Source organism: Ursus americanus, chromosome X (assembly GCF_024610735.1).
Source record: "Ursus americanus isolate L20-20 chromosome X, mUrsAme1.1.p, whole genome shotgun sequence".
Taxonomy (NCBI): Eukaryota; Metazoa; Chordata; class Mammalia; order Carnivora; family Ursidae; genus Ursus; species Ursus americanus.
The window spans coordinates 6040341-6059941 of record NC_142164.1 but is presented as its reverse complement, the minus strand read 5'-3'; the positions used below and the strand labels follow the sequence as shown (position 1 = coordinate 6059941).

The window sequence follows — 19601 nt, the reverse complement described above, 5'->3', positions numbered from 1 at the left end:
AGAAGGACCTGGCCATGACTGATGATGATACTGTGCTGAGAATTGAGGAGCAAAGTTAACTCAACTCTCTGCACCTGAGGTAAAATAACTAGCTAATAGGAATCCATCTAAGAGGCGCCTGAGTGGCTCAGTCAGTTAAGCATCTGACTCTTAATTTTGGCTCAGGTCATGATCTCAGCATCTGGGATCGACCCCCACGTCAGGCTCTGTGCTTAGCGTGGAGTCTGCTCGGGATTCTTTCTCTCCCTCTCCCTCTGCCCCTCTCACAGCTCACTCACTGTCTTTCTCTCTAAAATAAATACATCTTAAAAAAAAAAAAAGGAATCCATGTGATAACCCTAAGGAGAAGGGTAGTTCCGGGGAACCAGAAGTTTGTGTAAGAGCCATGGAGGCATGAAAGTCATAGGTTCAGGGGACAGCACCATGTTTAGCATGGCTTGTACAGGTTCTGAAGAGCTGACAATGTTTGAAAGCCCTGGGTGAACTGAACAACACCCTACATGTGGACGGTATAACCATTCTAATCAAGTTGTCCCCTTTTACTACATTGGGGTTAAAGAAAGGGCTCTGCTCCCATCCAGCCTGTGGTGAGATTCTCTTTCAGCCATCCTGCAGTCTTCACATCTCGTGACTACCCCAGAAATCCTATTCCAATGGCTCATTTTTGTGTACTGTGGCCTCAAGGAATGTGGCCCTTGATTTGCTGCTTTAAAACTGGAACTCCACCCCAGTAACACTGCTGTTCTGGCTAGGAGTAGGGTGGGAAGGGAACTGGAGGCCCAAGCATGCCTCTAATTCTGGGGCACCTGTCTGGGGCAGTTCACCCCACCTCCACCAACTCTCCCTGGTCACAGTCCAGCTGGAGTCATTTCCCAGCTCTGACCGCCCCTCACACACCCCAGACTGGATCCTGTTCCACTATTATAGGTGTACCTAATTTTTCGTCACCCTTGTCACAGTTGCAACTCCACATTTACTTTTCTGATAATTTGATTTATGTCCATCTATGCCCCTAGGTTCCAAGTTAAATGTTGGCAATCTTTCTCTCTTTATTCTTCACCAATTTCTCACTAGCATTTAGCACAGTGCCTGGCATATGGTAGAGGCTCAATAAACTTCTCAGTTGGATACAAGCTTTCCAAAAGAAACCTAGGTCAAAGTGGATACAAGCACAGTGCAGAAACAGGAATGAGAAAGAGCTGGGGTTTGTTGTACTGTGGAGGGTAAAGGGAGAGAGCTGCAAGGAAACAGGTGCACTGGCCCCTGTAGATAGGTCACCTGACTGCTGCATACATGCCCACCCCACCCTCCAGTACAGGGTGGGCACACAGTAGGGGCAAAATAGTAGGAAAATAAACGGTAAAGAAATTAACGAGTGTTTAAGACATTCTTTTTTTTTTTTTAAATGTCAAGTATGAAACTGAATCGAGGGAAGGGAAGTACATGGGTCAGTACTGGGTCTGAGGGAGGACTAACATTTCCAGAGGTCCTGACACAATCCACTGCCCCTCAAAGGGCACAGAATGTATCCACAGGACAGCCCAAAATTTCTTGGGGGAAGGGGCGGCGTTACTCTCACCTTCTGCCTCTAAGGGTCACACAAGCCTGGGTCACCGTGGTTGCCACTGTTACTAGTTCAAAGTCGTCTTCAATCTAATTCTTCAGCTTTAGTCTTGTCCCCTACTCCACCTCCAGCTCAGACTCTGCCCCACTTAAAAAAAACAAACCCTCCAACCCAAGCCAGCCCAGATTCGGATAAGTGAATATACTTGATTGCTACAGGAGGACCTTTCCCACGCCTGTACTTGACCTTCTACAGGAATAGGCGTTCTGGCCCTCGCCAGGCGACGCGAAGCCGCGCGACCTCGGCCAGCGGTGCGACCTGTCACCGCCCTTCCCGCCTTCCCGCCCTCCCCCGAGCCCGCGCACGCCGAGCCCGCGCGCCTTACGTTGGGCCCGGCCCCCAGCTGGTTTCCCAGTAGCACGCATGCGCGCGCTCCTGGGCCCGCGGGGAGAGAGAGGGCGGGGCCGAGGGGGCCAAGCCCGCGGGGGGAGGGGCGGTGTCGGTCACGTGACGCGGTTTCAGTGTTTACACGCGGAGCGGCCGGAGCGTTCGGCCTCAGTCAGGCGCTCGGCTCCGTTTCGGTTTCACTTCCGGTGAAGGGCCGCCTCCGAGCGGGCGGTGAGCCGACGGCGAGCGCGGGTGGCGGCGGTGACGGCGGCGCCGCTGCCGGGGGGCGTGCGGGAGCGCGGCGGCGGCGGCGGCGGCGGCGGCGGCTGGGCCTTTTGCGCCCGCAGCCCACCTCTCGGGGGCGGGCTCCCGGCGCGAGCTGGGCTTTCGAGAAGATGGAGGAGCTGGTGGTGGAAGTGCGAGGCTCCAATGGCGCTTTCTACAAGGTACTTGGCTCCAGGGCAGGCCCCATCTTCGCCCTTCTTTCCCTCCCTTTTCTTCTCGGCCTCGGCGGGAGGCAGGCCTGGGGCCCTCTTCCCGAGCGCCGCGCCCGGGGGCCAGGGTGCGCTCGTTGGGATGTTGTTTGGGAGAGAAGGACCGGACTTGGGGCCTGTAGGAAGCTCCTCGAGCCCCACTGCCTTTCCTATGAGAGGCCCCGGCGCCTATCGGAATGAGAGCGGGCAAGGAGAAGAAGGTGTCCTCTCGGGAGCCGAGGGAGACCTGGGGATGGACAAGGGTTGGCGGCAGGTACAAGATCCTGGCGGGAAGGGCCGGTATCCCCGCGAAGTGACGGCGACGGCTTATTTCCCTTTACTAAATATCCTCTCCCAGTGGGATCCGGGCCTGACGTGTGGGTAGTTGCTGAGTAGCGGGGGGCGCTTCCGTCGAGCCGCCTCCTGCCTTGTAAAGAGGGTTTGAGATCTCCTTTGGCTTCTCTTTTCCGGTCCAGCATTGGGACTTCGGAGAGCTCCACTGTTCTGGGCAAGGGGTGTGGAGAAAGAGTAGTAAGACGCTGTAGTCAGTTCCGAATCACAATGGCAACTGATTTTTAGTGGCCTCTCTTTGTGAATTTCAGAAGAGATTTTAGATCCAAAAGTTTCAGGAAGACCCTGACATAACCGAGTAATGCATTAGAGAAGTTCGTAACCTTAAATATTCGCGGTCCCCCTCCCTTGTTATAAAAGCGGCCAAATTCAGGAATACAGATGCTTCGGCATCTAAAAACATTATAACAACTCTTCTAGTTAAGGAAAACATTTTTAACCCTCCAAAGGCCTGAATATATGCCATGAAACTGCAAGAAATTAACTGAAAGTACATCATTACTAGAGAATTTTAAATCATGAGTGGAAATAATTGTTTTGTGCCCCAGGTACTTGACTGTCTTCTCTGAATGTGTAATGTTGCGGTGGACAGTATTGAGGTTTTAAATAGACATGCAGAGTATTACGGTGGATTTTTCTTTTTTAAGTTACACCGTTGCAGATCAACTAATAGCTTAGATTTTCAAAAGGAGGATTAAAAATATTTTAATGTATCGGTTGTGCGTCTGTTGGTACTTACTTACTGTACTAGTAATCTGTAAATTCTCGTTTTCTCTTGAATGTTCCTTTATAACTTCTGTAGGTAATATCCCACCTTAGAGTATTTGGGCAATAGAAGGTACACATGGAAATTAGCTATTGTAGTTGTCCAACAAAATTCTTAAATTTATTATAGCATAACTTCAGCATTTCAAACGAGACTCATTTGGCAAAGAGAAATTTAACAATTGACTTCTTGTGTGTGTTTACCAATTCTATGGAGATATTTGGAGATCAGCGTATTTCATAAGTGTGTAAAGTATGTAAACTGTTTCATACTTTTAGCCAAAAGAAAAAACCTATAGCTGTAAAAGGAAAAAAGCATTTATGTCCTTAACAGTCTCACCAATATAAAATTGTTTCAGTTGACTCTGCGGGCAAAATTTTGATTGCATTTATTTCAGTGATCCATAATAATTCCTGCTAGTTAGTGTAGAATCATTCTGGTTCCTAGATTGGCAGTTTTGCTCACTAGATTTGTGGTGCTAACTGTAATAAATATAAGCAGTGGTTAATGATTGAGCAGTATTCTAATTTGTGATATTTGCTTAGATTGGACACCACTCTAAATGTCTTTCAGTGGAGTTTGCCTGCTACAAGAGGGCAAGTAGCACATCGTGGTCTTGAAGGATTTATTGTTCTCTTCCAGCAACCTATGATTTGTTCTGGTGATTTTGCTTGCAAACTGATTGGAATATAATAAGAAGTGCCCTCTATTTTTGCTATTAATCCCCCATTTTAGTTGGTTTTTTTCAAAAACGAATTTGCTTAATTTGAAGATGAATAAAAAGAATGGATTGTCCTTTAGTTCCTTGAGGAGAAATGTCAAACTTGATCAGGTATGTGTGGAGAGGGGCGCCTGGGTGGTGCAGTCGTTAAGCGTCTGCCTTTGGCTCAGGGCATGTTCCTGGCATTCTGGGATCGAGCCCCACATCAGGCTCCTCTGCTAGGAGCCTGCTTCTTCCTCCCCCACTCCCCCTGCTTGTGTTCCCTCTCTCGCTGGCTGTCTCTGTCAAATAAATAAATAAAATCTTTTAAAAACATGTGTGGAGAAATTGCTGTTACATTTACTTAATTAATGTTTATTTTTAAGAAAACCTCAAATGGTCCGTATTGGTAGAAAAATAGTTCCTATAATGAAAAGGTTTAAGTTTTTATAGGACTCATAGTGTTGTGAGTTATAAAGTAAAGCAAAAAGTAAACTTGAGTTGCTTTTCCAGTGAGATGGGCAGAAAATATGGGAAATAGACCAATAAAAAAATTACTACTGGTAGAAATGTTATATTTATGAAAAAAATAGGAATGCAGTTCATCAAATTGATAGAAAAGCCTTTAAAAAACTGAACAACTCAAATGACTTCAATATTAGTGAATTTGACTTTGATTTGCCTAACAGAACCACCATATTGCAAGGGATGATTCTCCATCTTCTGAGCACATAGTCCAAGTTTACAATATAAACTGGATAGAGTATAGCTGGGCATATTTGGATTCTTTCTCTGCAAAATATCTAAAGTTCAGGATTTAGAATTAACAGAACCATGAAACCTAAACCTAAGATTGGACAGCTCATTTTTATTTTTCCCTCTGGTGTTTATTCTTAAAAACTTGAAAGTTAGATTTAGTAGTTGTCAGAGCCACTACTCTCATGCTTAGGTATTTCTTTGACTTAGAAAAAGATAGTCTTGTGTACAACTTAGAGTCTTATGTTATTTAAGACATGAAGACACTTGGATAATCTTTACAAAACATTTCCTAAATGCATAATGTTGAAATAAGTTCTTCTAGGGGCATCTGCCTAAAATAGTGTAGTGTTTTGGGTTTTGGGGGTTTTTTTTTTGGTGTTGGGGGTTTCTTCTTTGGGGGGGGACTGAGTTTTAGTATATTGAGAATGGACATGAATTTAACTCCATTTCAAGTATAGAATGTGTGTCATTCTGATATGAATGTACTAGCATATCCCGATCCTAGGTTTTGGTACCAGTATGAAAATTACTAAAGATGGATAAATCCTGTGTTGGAAACATAAGATATAACACCTTTTTATTTTCTGAAAATGTAGTGACTGATATCCGATTCATTACTGTAATATGGTGTGAATATGCTAAATTATATTCTTATTTTTAGATTTTCATGTAATATATCTTATGTTTTTAAGTTTGGTGTCTGAGGACAGACTTTAACATGGTGAGTAATGTTATGGAACTAGCAGCTAGCTATGATAAAATGTACAACCAGGAAGAAATGTTTTTAAGGAAGACATTGGTGGCCTAGCATGTCATGTTAGCTACATAGCCTTCTAGAAATCAGTGTTTTACCACACATAAACTTGCATAAGGTGTTACTCATGTTTTCTCTGAAGTCTCTAGATCTAACTTTGCATACAGGTGTTATTATGTACTTCAAGGAAGTGAGTTATTCAGGTCAACCACATTTTTTTTCTTCCCCAAGTCTAACTTTTTAATGTTTGGTGTCTGTGGAAGCATCATTTTTCCCCTTTTGAACTGTGCATTTTCCAACTTCATGTTCACACATTCTGAAAACCTCCAAATTATTTAATACAAAATTTAGTGGTATAATAATTTACATCTGTAAATAATTTATTTAATCCTCTACCACAATCCTGAGGTACTGTTGTTATTCCCATTTTATAGATGAGGATGAAGATGTACAAAGAGATTGGGTAAGTGGCTTACTACTAAGCATTAGAGCTAGGAAGGGTCCTCAGATCTGGAATTTGAGATCAGATAGTCTGACTTCCTGAAATGATGAAAGTTAGCTTGAAGAAATGAACTGGATTTGATTTCCTGCCCATTTTTTTATTTCCTTGTAACCTTCTATTTTATTTTGTTACTCTAAAACCTCCTTAGCGTTTTTTAAGTACAGTTGCAAAGTGATGTTACCACTTTTTTACTGTTGATACAAAGATGTCATGACCTACTCAATGTATGTATCAACTTCCTTTTTATTACCTCTTGCAACTTGTTATTATTACACTGTAATTCTTCATATGAATACCCACTAAGGAAAGAGAAAGTTGAAAATCTCTGACCTTGCTCTGAAATTTGCTTTTGTTATATTGGAAGCACATTAAGAACTGAAGTATTAAAAAGTTAGACTACATACACACAGGAAAGTTCATACTGTTCTCTCTTTACCTGTGTATTGTCTTTGGGTCAGGATGAATAAAAAAGAATGCATTTTTTTTCCTCAGAATTTGTGGTAAGTGCCCAAGTAAAGTCAAGTATTCCTGGACCTGTGCTGTGGTTGGAAGGATTGTTGATGAGGTTAATTGTACTTTTCCCTTTACATTGTTCATCCCTTTATGTTGTTAGTGCCCACATACAAGGGTGACAAAGCGGTAACTCACTTTATCTGTGAAGCCTTGGATTTGTATTTTATCCCCCTATCCTCCGGTCCTGTGTGCTTTCGTTAGGAGGGACATTTTGTGGTGCTCTACATTTTCTCTAAGGAGAGTTATTGCACTGCATGTGTTGTCTTCAGTGATAATGTAGTAGTTGTTTTCAGTGGTGGTCAGGGCCTCACATTGAAATTTTGACTATACAGTAAGTACTCTTGTGACCAGTGATTCATTTGTGAGTTTACTAAGCTAAGGGGTGTGAAATTGAGGGTGAGGGGGTGTTCACCCAGATAAGGATGGACTTCTTAATTTCATCAATCCTCGTAATGTTTGAATTGGATAACTCTAGTCTTCGCACACTTTGGTAAGTATGATTCTGTGACTGCCTCTCTGATCTATTTGCCAGTAAGTTGAGGATCCCATAATGACTTTTTGATTTCTTGTTTATTCCCCCGATGAGGAGCCCGTATTTGTCTTTCACACTGCACTTTAGCACCTTTCTCGAACCCCAGAGATTTTCAGCACTTTTTTTTTCTTCTCAGAATCTAAATAACCTTTCAGTATTTAGTATCCTTGAGGAAACAGCCTTTTCTTTTTGTATCCCAATTTTTAAATTTTTTTTAGTGTGCTTTTGTTAAGATGTAACTTTCTCAACTGCAAGAGTATTTATGGTTCTGCATCTTTTATAAAATACGCCCCTCTCTGCTTTGCCTCTCATTTGTTTAGTGCCAACTATGTGCCAGGCGGGCATTGTAGTAGGCAACAGACATGTATGATTTCATTACAACACCCTTAGAAGGCAGTCCCCCCGTATCCATTTGTTCCTTGCATTTGAGGAGTCTGAGGCACAGAGATCACTTGGAGAGTCAAGCCTTATAGCTTATAGAACCAAAATTTTGAGCCTACGTCTCATTCACAGCAAAACTCTTAACTACGAAGTTTACTGACTCCTATAAGATCCCTAGCTCTCATTCAGTATGGTGCAGCTCCCTTTGTGCCTTCTGTTGTTCAATCTGCCTTCTTTGGTAACCTCTCAGGAATCTCCTGAACATCTTCTCCCCAAATACCAACTTCGCTTGGTGTAGATAGGTAGGGATCACAACAAAATGTAGTTTTCCAGGTTGGTGGCAGGGGAGGTAGTAGTGCTCTGGCGTTTTCCAGGGCACAAGGGTAAGAGTGTTGGGGTGAGGGAGGGGTGGCCAAAACAACGGTTCCTTGGAGAAAATATGATGAGCATCAGGAAGATGGGACCCTTGTTGGAAGTGAATGACAGTTTAGTAAAAAGGACTTAGAAATCAAAAGAGGTGTTTGTCCTTGGTGTAAACGCAGGCCAGATGCAAACAATAGTTTTATTTAGTGTGTTACAGCAGCAAACAGAAGATATTACTTACCTTCTGTATTTACTTAATATGCAAACAATGACTAAAAATGACTGATTTTGGAACAGTCGTGCGAACATCCACATACAGATAAGCCTTGTTAAATTGAAGGCCGTGGGCACACTCTATATCCGGAATTGCCTTGGAAGCCTTTGAAAGCTTTTGTTGTTAATAGTCACAACAGTTGCAGACCTTCCTCCTTTGAGGCAATGTTTGATTTTAGGAACTAGGCAAATGTGAGTATGATTAAACTGTGCAATAACTTTGTGGCAAAGAGAGAAAAATAAGAAAAATAATACAGCAGTAAAGTAATGAGATTGACTTTTAGAATGCTTCTAAGGTGGGTTTGAAAACAGTCCCCAACATTTGTAAATGTTTTATTTATTTTTATTTATTTTTTTTTTAGAGAGGGAGGGGGGCAGGGGTGGGGCGAGAATCCTAAGCAGGCTCTATACCCAGCACAGAGCCCGAGGCAGGGCTCCATCTCACAACCCTGAGATCATGATCTGAGCTGGACGCTTAACCGACTGAGCCACCCAGGTGCCCCTGTAAATCCCTTCTATCCAATGGAATTTTCTGCAGTGTTGAAAATGGTCTCTGCCCGTGCTGTTCACTACAGTGGACACTAAGCCATGTGTGGCAATTGAGCACTTGGAATGTGGCGAGTATAACCGGGAGACTGATTTGTAATTTTATTTAATTGTAATTAATTTAAATATAAATAGTCACATATGGCCAGTGGGTGCTATGGTAGACAGAATAGTTTTAGACAAGGTAATAGTATTGGAAAGATGCCTGTTTAAGTGAGAACAGTTCCTCACTCAGCTACAACAAGGTTCTCTTAACTGACTAAAGGACTTAACGTTTTCAGCATAATATACTGTAAGGAACTAATGTTAATTACTGCCAATACATACAAATGTGAAACTTCAGACAAGAATGAAAGCAGAAGCAGTGGCCCTTCTTGGTAAGTAAGGGATCACCTCCTAATAGGAGTCTTGATTTTCATCCTTGGTGGACTCCCTTTCCCCAAAAGCAGATTGTTAATTTGGTATTAGCTATCAGGTAAAGAGAAGGGAGAAATGGGGTGGGGGAGTCCCGTTGGTCCCATTCTTCAAAATTTGGGGGGCTTACTTTATAGAATTAAGAGTAACCAATTCCTTTAACTTTAACTCAAAATCGAGCCTTTCTGTTGGTGAAGTAATAGGCAGACAACCCCTTAGAGTACTCGGGGCATGCACCCTTATGAAATCTAGTATATTCTAAAACATCATGGTCGGTATTAAACTAGAGTTTTCAAAAACTGCTGTAGAAACTACTCATGATTTAAATATAGCTGAGGAAAAATAAGGAAAAGCAATGGGAAGAAAATATGAATTCCCCTCCAAACTAGCATCTATAGACATGCTTAACTTAGAAATAATAATTTAGCCATGCTGGGGATAGCAGAATACTTGGCTTCCATTATAGTCCACCTTGATCTTTTTTTTTTTTTTTAAGATTTTATTGATTTGACCGAGAGAGGGAACACAAGCAGGGAGAGTGGGAGAAGGAGAAGCAGGCTCCCCACTGAGCAGGGAGCCCGATGCGGGGCTCCATCCCAGGACCCTGGGATCATGACCTGAACCGAAGGTAGACCCTTAACGACTGAGCCACCCAGGTGCCCCATCCGCCTTGATCTTATAAGGAAGCTTTTTTTAGCATAACTTTGCTTTTATTCTTTTAAGCATAATTTTAGAAGATTGGTGTGTCTGTTTATGTAGTTTCCATATAAATGTTTTCCAGGGCCCCGCCTCACCTGATTATTTTTCTTAAGAGCAGCTAATTAATACTTGACTGATAAGTTTTAATTTTATATTTGAAGAAGTTTAAGGTTTTTTTTAATCTCTTCACTTCAAGCCTTTGAAGATGTTTACCAAGACATTTGCATTGGATCACTGGTTTGTTTATAGTTCTAGCTCTGACATTTTGGTCTCATGCATTTTCAGGTGGTTTTTGTGTACGGTCTGAGATAAGGGTCAAAAATTTATTCTTCTGCACGTGGATATGCAGTCGGCCCGGTGGCACCGTTTGTTAAAAACACTACTATTCTTTTTCCCCATTGAATTGTGTTGGCTTCTTGGTTCACAAAGGATTTATTTCTACCATACCCTAAGCTGTTTCTCCAGGTCAAAGCCTTTGTTCCTTCCCCCCCACCCCCACCCCTTAGGCCTGGCAGGCCTCCTTTTCCTCCGCTCCTTTTTGTGTGGCTAACTCTGACCCAGCTTTCAAAGTTTGATAGGGAAACTCACCTTCTTCACTTTGTCTTCCCTGATGAACGTACCACCCTCCCCCCCCACACATAGTCTTTCCTCTAAGGGTAGGATAGGAACCCTTTAAGCAATGATCCATTTAATAACTACTCATTGAGTTCATAGGCACTCTGAAGTCCAACAGTAAATAAAATAAGACCTTAGGAAACTTAGTGGGGAAATGAGCAATAATAATATAGTGGGGTAAGTTTATAGTAGGGATAAGCACAGGATATGCTGTAAGAATGTAGAGGATGGATTTTAACCTAGTCTGGGTTTTCCCATAGGTGGTGACATCTGAACTGAAACCTAAAAAAAACTAATAGGAGGTAGCTAGATGAAAAGAGGGGAAAGACAATGGGAAAGAAGGAAGACCATTTAAGGGAGAGAGGCCCAAGTCCTTTAGCACTGCTGGATCACAGCCTCCAGGGATGTGAAAGATGAAGTTTGGAGAGCTGAGGGGTAGGGCCAGGTCTTGAAGGGCCCTTTACAGCCCGAAAGGAGTTTGGCTGTAATCCCACAGGCAGAGAGAAATGTGTATAGAACAAATTTGAGTAAGAAGCTTAAATCTCTCAAGCCATTTTAAAATGAATTAAGATATAAAGCCTCTTGGGTTTCTTTATGTTTTATCCTACTCCTCTGATTGTGAAAACAGAAACAAAACCGCCTTTCCTGCACCTATTAAAAACTTAATTTTATAGAATTATGGACAGCATGCTGCTTAAAGAATTCTTGATAATTAGTTAGCTATTACTTTAGTTATGTCATTTTATAGAATTACGGACGGCATGCTGATTAAAGAATTCTCGATAATTAGTTAGCTATTTTGTTATGTCTTTCTGCAGATTACTAGCAATTGCGTCATCAGATTTCAAAGATTTAAACCTCTACTCTGTATTACTGGTTTTTTTCTGCAGGTGCTTATGAGATTGGGAATTTAATTAAACTCTGCTAATTGGACATTTTAGTGGTATTAGCAGCATATCGTTGGTAGGGAAAATTTAGTGTGCTTGTGTCTACCTAGATTTGAGATTATATTTAGTCATTTACTGTGGTATTCTCCTAAAATTTTATTAAGGAGAAGAAGAAAAGTTGCAACAAATCTGTACTGGCTGGCATGTGGTACATGGAACAAATTTCTTTGTTTTCAATAATTCTAGCCTAAAGTGCACCTCCAGGTTTGTACTCAACACCTGCATTGTAATTTTCAATTACTTAGCGCTCTCACTCTCTCATTAGATGCTGAACTCTGGAGCATTTTTTTTCATGTTTTGTTTTAACTAATCCGTATCCCTAGGGCTTTGCACATAGTAGGTGGCCAAATATAGATGTGATTTATGAATGAGTTATCTGCACAAACTGACAAACTTTCATTTGAAGCTCCATTTTTTTCTTAAACAGAAAATGTTTGGTATCTATAAAATTTATTAAAAACATGATTTTTAAGCTTAGAAGTTAATTTAAATGGTGTTTTTCTTCCAGGCATTTGTAAAGGATGTTCATGAAGATTCAATAACAGTTGCATTTGAAAACAAGTAAGTGTCTTGATATAATTTTAATGTTCAGGTTCTATACTATTTTATACTAATTATTCTTTTTACTCCTCGTTTAGAAAAATTCAAGTCTCGTTTGAGTGTTTTTCAGGAATGGATCTTCATGTTACTGCCCAGGAAATTCTTGAACAACCAATGGAATGACTGTTCCCGCTAATGACCTTAGAGATCCCTTTCATTTAACCTTGATCCCTACATCCCAGTCCCCTTGAATGTAAAGAAAAAAACCAGAGTCTTCTGTGTTAGTAACTGAGAGTTTAGATAGAAATGTTTGTATTGTTACAAGATGAAAATGAATGGATTCATGGGTATTGGTAAAATTAATGTGGGTTTTATAATGTTAAATCTAAAATTGATGGTTTTAGCTGTCCAGTGTATTTTATCAGGAATAATCATATTTACTTATTAGCTTATTTTACATGTTTCATGTATTTATAGTCAGTAATAGCAGTAATCAATCTTTTCTGCTAGAAGAGTATATAGAAATACTTATAGCCTAGGAACGTTAGCTATACAAAGACATCATTGGTATAGATGTTAGCATTTTGTCAGGAGAGACGAATTTCTTGATTAAATTTCCTGAATACTAATAAAGGCTGTTTTCAGAGTAGCCATTCAAGATTCTAAAGTACATATAAACTCCTTAAACTAGAGTGTCGATGTTATGATCTTAGGATTATATTGAACTCTGAAGAATGATCAACAATTTTAACATTTTGGATTTTGGGTACCAAGAGTATTGATAGTATCCCCAAAGCAGGTTGCAAATCTATAGAGAAAAGAAATAGCTTAGTAGTTGTTTAGGGCTGGGGGGGTTGGGGAGTCATAACTAAGGGCATGGGGTGAAAATGTTCTAAAATTGACTGGTAATGGTTGCACATATCTGTTAATATACTTAAAACCATTGAATTGTACATACACAAGTGGATGGATTTATGGTATGTAAGTTATATCAGTAAATTTGTTAAAATATAGTATCTGACCCAGACATACTGTAATTTGACTGTTAGCAGTATCTTTTAGCTACCAAGAGAACAAAGTAGTAGTACTCTTGGATGCCTGCAACACATTTAGGGGACAGAAATAAAAGGATTTAGAATATCCAACCTTCTTCTCAGTTCTATACTAATCTCAGTCCAGAATACAAGTACGAGTAACAATAACTTTTTCTGAATGCATAGAGCCAGAAGTTCCAGAATGTGCCTCTGCTGGCTCAAGTATCCATGGATTCGCATTGTTTATACGCTAGACAGCAACATCACGCTTTTAACAGAAGGATCTTGAACTTGAAAGTTTTTTTTTTTTTTGTAATTTACTCTTAATCCGCTTGCTCCCATCACTAGATAAACACTGTTTCCCATCAAGGAAGAGTTATCTTTATTTGCCACTCTTTTAATTTCTCCGGTAGTCTTTAATCTAACGTGTTAAGCAAACACTCATTTCCTCCATGCATTTAAGAATGTGTCTGGTTAATACACTGACTTATCAGATCAGTTCTCTTTTGTTTTGAGTCAGATTTCTACTATAAACCTAAAATTATTCTGCATTCGGACCTCCTAATTCTCTTCTGTTCTATATCTGTATAAACGTTTCTCTTCAAGATGTCATCCTGGGAATTTGAAACAAATGAACGGTTTTCCTTGTGTTCATGGAGTATGTTTGAGATTCAACACCGGGTTTGAGCACATCACTAGGGTATGATAGGTCTCTACCAAAGTAGTCTCTGCCCTTCCTTGGGTGTTTCCTTTTTGTTTTTCTGTTAAAAAAAAAAAACAACAAACTAATGTTTTATAGAACTTCAGACTGTATTTACCCTTTCTTTCCTTTCAGTCGTAAAGCAATTCCTAATACTATAACACCAGCTTATTTTAGGTGCTATGTTTTTACCTTCCATATTTCACATTTTTGAATAAAGAATTTGAATTTTTATCTCTGTACACTTAAAACTTAAAATAATTCTTCCTTTGGAACCCAGAAAATTATGTTATGTATTATTACATGTTTTTCCACTCACATTTAGCAATGAATTTGTAAAATGTTAAAAGTCATTAATTTTCAGTAAATATAAAAAGGATTTTCTGAGGTAAAGACACTGTTTTCTAAAGCTTCATAGTTTTCAAATGTGTATAATAATGGGTTCAGTCTAATATAGGCCTAATCAGATTTCCACAAATTCTGTCTTAATTACCTACCCTTCTACCTTATATATGGCTCTTCTTTAAAAAAAAAATTAGGGGCTTCCAGGTGGCTCAGTTGGTTAAAGCATCTGACTCTTGGTTTCAGCTCGGGTCACGATCTCGGGGTCCTGAGAGCGAGCTTCGAGTCAGGCTCTGTGCTCAGTGGGGAATCTGCTTGAGATTCTCTCAGTCTCCCTCCCACTCTGTCCATCCCTCCTGCCCCCACCTCCACGTGCTTGCTCTCTTTCAAATAAATACAATCTTTTAAAAAATATTAGCACTTTTCTCAGTAGGATTTTACTAAAGAAAGCTCTTTAGGAAAAAACCCAGAAATGACTGCTGCAGCAGTTGAGTCCTGCAATGTTTTTGCAAAGTTTGTCTTTTAATATTTTATATCATTTTGGATATAAAAGAATAAGTTGGTGTTTTTCAAAATTGTTCCATATTATTTTAAATTTAAAAACATAGGCAACTTACCAAACTCCTGTAGGCTGTCTCCATCGGGTTTCTGTGGTTTAACAGACCCCACCAGGCCATGCTGATCAGCAGCCAGCTATCCATGGCAAGAATTGACCACCTCGTGGGATCTTAAATTTAAAGGGGGAAAAGTGAGTTGTGAATTCCTGATGTGCTGGCTGCCCCATTTTGCTTGGGAATTAGAGGGCATTTAGGACCAGTTTCTGTGGTCCTTAGAATGTGGTTAAAATTCTTTTGCAAGTAGAAGTATGGTGATGATGTTACTAACACTTACTGATACTAACATTTAATTTAAGCATCAGAGGAAATTGCTGTTGTGGCCTTGCATTAGCACTCTTAGAGGTTGAAATTACTGAAAGAAAGACCTGTTTGGAAAATTGTAATGTCGATCTATTGTGTTTAGAGGAATATTCCAAATAGAACTACAAGGCTGCTATGCTGCATGCAGAGTTTGTTGAAATGTTTCTACATTGCCATTATGCCCCACTCAGCAAAACACTGTTTTAAAAAGCATTTGCTTCTTTAAACTAGAAAAACAGAAGGTCACACTTAACCAAGAGTTGATGGCATTGTGGTCATTGTTTCCATTAAACCGGAAAGCATGTTAATTATGTGTTTGCTTATTTGCAGTTGGCAGCCAGAGAGGCAGATTCCATTCCATGATGTGAGATTCCCACCACCTGTAGGTTATAATAAAGATATAAATGAAAGTGATGAAGTTGAGGTAAGTTTCCCCTGCCCTCAAGTTACTAAGCACTGAAGGAGTGGGTGCATTTAATTTGCCTGTGCCTTTTCTACCTCTTGTCTTTAACACAGCTTAAACTACCTTGAAAATTATAGCTGTGATGGACAAGTGCTTTTGATTGAGCCATCTTAATAATGATCTGAAATACTACATGATGCTTAAATGTGGCTGCCTGAGCAGCACTGAGGGCGCATCGTTGAAAGTCACTGCTAATTTCCTTTGCCTGCTAGGAAATTCCTTTTACCCTTTCCTTCAATCTCTGAATCTTTATTTGAATAATGTATTGTTAGCTTACAACTTTGTCTCCATTTTAAGCAAAATGGATTAGGAAAATTAGTTTTACAAAGGAGAAGAAATCATGCCTTGTAATAGAGCAGCATTCTAGAATTTCTTTAAGTAGTAGTAAATCCTTCTGGTGTATTAAAAACCCAGCTATGAGTTTTAACATAAACACGTTTAGGGAAAACATCTTTTCACTGGGCATGCTGTGAACCACCTGCTCGTGTACCATTGATGTCTTTGACCAAGATGTGCTATAGAGATATAACACATTAACAAAAACATTGTGTTTATAATTTCTCTAGCCACTGAAAATTGTTTTGGGACTTAAAGCACTTGGAGTCTGCTTTATGTTGTAGTTGATCTGTGTAGTATCCTCTCCTTCCTCCCCTTTCACACCATTTTAAGTTGCTTCTCTTCTTTCTCCACAATATCTTGTTAATAGTTGCAACTTCATGAATATTTGTGGTATGAAGGAAGCAGCTAAGTAGACATTTATATACAAGTAAGGTGTAAAGTGTACTAGGTCCTTGAATTCTTATTTCCTGTGCTAGGGTACAGATGGTACAGTGAAACAGAAGAGTCCCCTGCCTTTGATGAGGTCGCATTCTAGTCAGGGTAGCTAATACTATGGCAGATGGAAGAAAAAAAGTAAGAAGATGGAAGGTGATATACGGGCAGGAGTACTACTCTAGAAAATACTCAGGGAAGGTCTCCAGATGTCCAGGCCTGTGTTCTTTTCTCTTTCTCAAGTAGAATAAAGTACTATGTAATTACCAAAAATGTACTCAGTACCCTACTAGGTATAAGGGCCTGGGCTTGGTGTTGTGAGGTGTTGTGATCCTAGTAGGAAACACAAACATTGTCTGTACTTGAGGACCTTTAGTTTTTCACTTCCCCAGGAGACTACAAGCTTCCTGAAGGCAAGGACATTTGGTCTGTCTATGTCTGAAATGTTCTAATAATGTTGGGGTGGACAATGGAGACTTTTTTTTCCCAACTAAGTCACATGACAGGTGGTGACCAATGAGATGCTGTTGCTAGAGTGGCCTTACTGTATTGCCTCACAGTGATACATAACTGAGATTATTGCTCTAGCTAGAAAAGAGTTGAAAGGGCCTGATGGTGGCAAGAGGGAAAGGTAGGTTAAATTAAGTTGTATTAGTCACTGTATTATATGACCATTAACTTAGGTTATGAAAGGGACACAAGACACCGGGTCTTTTGGTCTGTCTGTATCAGGAATGCTCATAATAGTGATGGATTAAAGGAAATTTTCCTCAACTTAGTCACATGACAGGTGGGAGACCAATGAGGTGCTATTGCTAGGATGACCTCACTGTATTACGTAAAAATTAACTGAGGTTATTTCTCTGGCTAGAGCAGAATTGAGAAGACGTGATGAGGGCAAGAGAGAAAGATAGGTTAAGCTGTATTTAATCACTGAGTTGTGTGACTTTTAACTTCAGTTGTAAAACGGAGACAAGAATTGGAGCCTTGAGTTACTCATCAGCCTTAGGCTCTGAGCTCTCTCTCCTCTCCTCCCTGTCCCCCTTATTCTCCATGCTTTCTGCTTGAGTATTTTTGTCTGTCTCTTCATGTTCACTGTGCTCTTTTCCCATTAACCTTGATTTGCTAGTGTCTTCACAAAAGGTTCCATGCTGCACATCGTAAGTGAACTTTGACGTGGTCACCAGAAAGATCGGTTAGAAGAACTGATCCAGTATGTGAGAGCAGGAAGGTGGTATCCAGAGGATTGCCAGCATGGAGTTGTCCATTTTAGTGGAGAGAGAAAGGGGACAGGAGACCAGTGAGTGACCAGGGATCTGTTCATTTAGGCACCAGGTGACATGAATGCCAGGGTGGTATCCTTAGTGGGCTTGAGTGGTCAGAGGCCTCACCCATTTAGTGACCAGGCAGTAGGCCAGGGTTAGTAACTTCCAATCAGTTATTTACTTACTAGAGTAAAACAAAAACAAGTTAATACATTTTTAGATACATTTTCGTAGTTGACAAAGTATCCAAGGCAAGTATGCCCAGGTTTCTGAGCAATCTGCTTTTCTTGAGCATTCATATACAGAGGACTGATTATTACTGATGCGAAACAAAGAAAATAGGAAGGTGCTTTGTACAGGGCTCTCCCAGGTAATCCAGTAGTTTCTGATTATGTGTCTATGACTGACTGTAGGGTTGCTGTCCGCTTTAAGGCATACAGCATATGGGTTTGAAAGACTCATTTTAAGAATTTGAAAGGCTCATTTTAAGAATGTGTCTATGTGTCTATGACTGACTGTAGGGTTGCTGTCCGCTTTAAGGCATACAGCATATGGGTTTGAAAGACTCATTTTAAGAATTTGAAAGGCTCATTTTAAGAATTTTCTTCAATGTCTGATAATCTGTAGATTTCTGAATGATGTTAATTATGAAATAATCTATGTTGTAATTTTTGTGTAGGTTTATTCCAGAGCAAATGAAAAAGAGCCTTGCTGTTGGTGGTTAGCTAAAGTGAGGATGATAAAGGGTGAGGTAGGAAACTGCATATTTAAAATTTTTTGTACTGTTTGCCTTTTCTAAACCCAGGTATTACATTTCAGTGTGGATTTCTGTTTTAAAGTAATCCCTAACTTAGGTCATTTTATTAAAATGTTTTCTCTACATGTTCAGTATGTTTTGTGTGTTTTAGTTAATTCATCAAGTAGAGTTTTTTCTTCCCTCTAGAGAACTTAAAAATAACTGTATAGGTATAGCTTATTGTTCTCCCTTTAAAAACTATGACCAGGAATGACTTTTATCTATTTCTCTCAGTTTTATGTGATAGAATATGCAGCATGTGATGCTACATACAATGAAATTGTCACAATTGAACGTCTACGATCAGTTAATCCCAACAAACCTGCCACGAAAGATACTTTCCATAAAATCAAACTGGACGTGCCAGAAGACTTACGACAAATGTAAGTCGTTATGCAAGAAGTGCTGAGAACTTACAGGTGATATGCAATTAATTTAAAAGAATATAAATTTTAAAATAATAGATATTAGTTTTTAAATTCAATGAACTTTGGCAAAAGTGGTTTACAAAAGTTGTGAAAAAAATGTCTCCTTTAGCTTTTCCAGTTAAATAATCAAGGCAGCACTGCACTTGTCTAAACTTCACTGGCTAGATACATAGCTAATGTCCATTTGTTTTCTAAAATACACTTTGTTCATAGAATTTTGAAATTTTACAATCAATTAGTATAGGTCTTCTGTCATAAGTCACAAATCAAATTCTAGACAATGAAGATTTCTCCAGGTCTTTTTCCTTTAAGTTAATATTTTCAGGTAAATATGTAATAAGTAGAGTTAAAGAAGCTTCCAAAGGTTGTCTCAATCTTATCATCCTTGGTCTGGAGTAATGCTTAAAGACTTTTTAGATAAGAGATTCCTTTTTAAAGGTCTCATCAAGGGGGTATAATGAGTTTGATTTGGATATGTCACACTTTAGATAAATGTTAACTTGCAATTCAACATGCATAGAAATCCTGCTTTTTGACCAAGAGATTGCATATTTATGAAAGTTTTGTGCTTTCTGATTCATATACATTTCCTTCTCTCCCTTAAATTGGTCAACGGTTTTTCTGTAGAAAAGCAGCAGAATAAAATTGGGTACCATGTAGCTATCCCCAGAAGTTTTCAACAGTTAAGAAAATTACTAATCTTATGTAACTGAAATAAAGAAGCTTCAGAGGAGAGTGACTCTCCTAAATAATGTCATCTTTGGTAATCTAAGACCACAAGCAATCCCTTAAGAGCATAACCAGTT

At 39.8% G+C, this 19601-nt stretch overlaps 1 protein-coding gene and 1 long non-coding RNA gene across 15 annotated transcripts in view; one reads left to right on the top strand and one right to left on the bottom strand.

Annotated features, from left to right (window-relative positions):
* Positions 1-1894, bottom strand: part of LOC148106811 (uncharacterized) — a 140947-nt gene extending 139053 nt beyond the window's left edge. Inside the window, exon 1 of the long non-coding RNA XR_015723427.1 lies at positions 1580-1894. This is a non-coding gene — a long non-coding RNA (uncharacterized LOC148106811). The remainder of the gene's footprint in view (positions 1-1579) is intronic.
* A 241-nt stretch (positions 1895-2135) lies between these two features.
* FMR1 (fragile X messenger ribonucleoprotein 1) overlaps positions 2136-19601 on the top strand; it is a 37686-nt gene continuing 20220 nt past the window's right edge. For 6 of the 14 annotated variants that reach the window (XM_045789200.2, XM_045789204.2, XM_045789202.2 and 3 more), the window contains exons 1-5: positions 2140-2397; positions 12048-12100; positions 15403-15496; positions 18251-18322; positions 18602-18750. In XM_045789200.2, the coding sequence (XP_045645156.2) occupies positions 2347-2397; positions 12048-12100; positions 15403-15496; positions 18251-18322; positions 18602-18750 (419 nt within the window). In that variant the 5' untranslated portion in view covers positions 2140-2346. Of the gene's footprint in view, positions 2398-12047; positions 12101-14817; positions 14904-15402; positions 15497-18250; positions 18323-18601; positions 18751-19601 lie in introns of all 14 variants that reach the window. The other 8 variants (XM_045789201.2, XM_087860024.1, XM_045789198.2 and 5 more) reach the window with 6 other exon arrangements.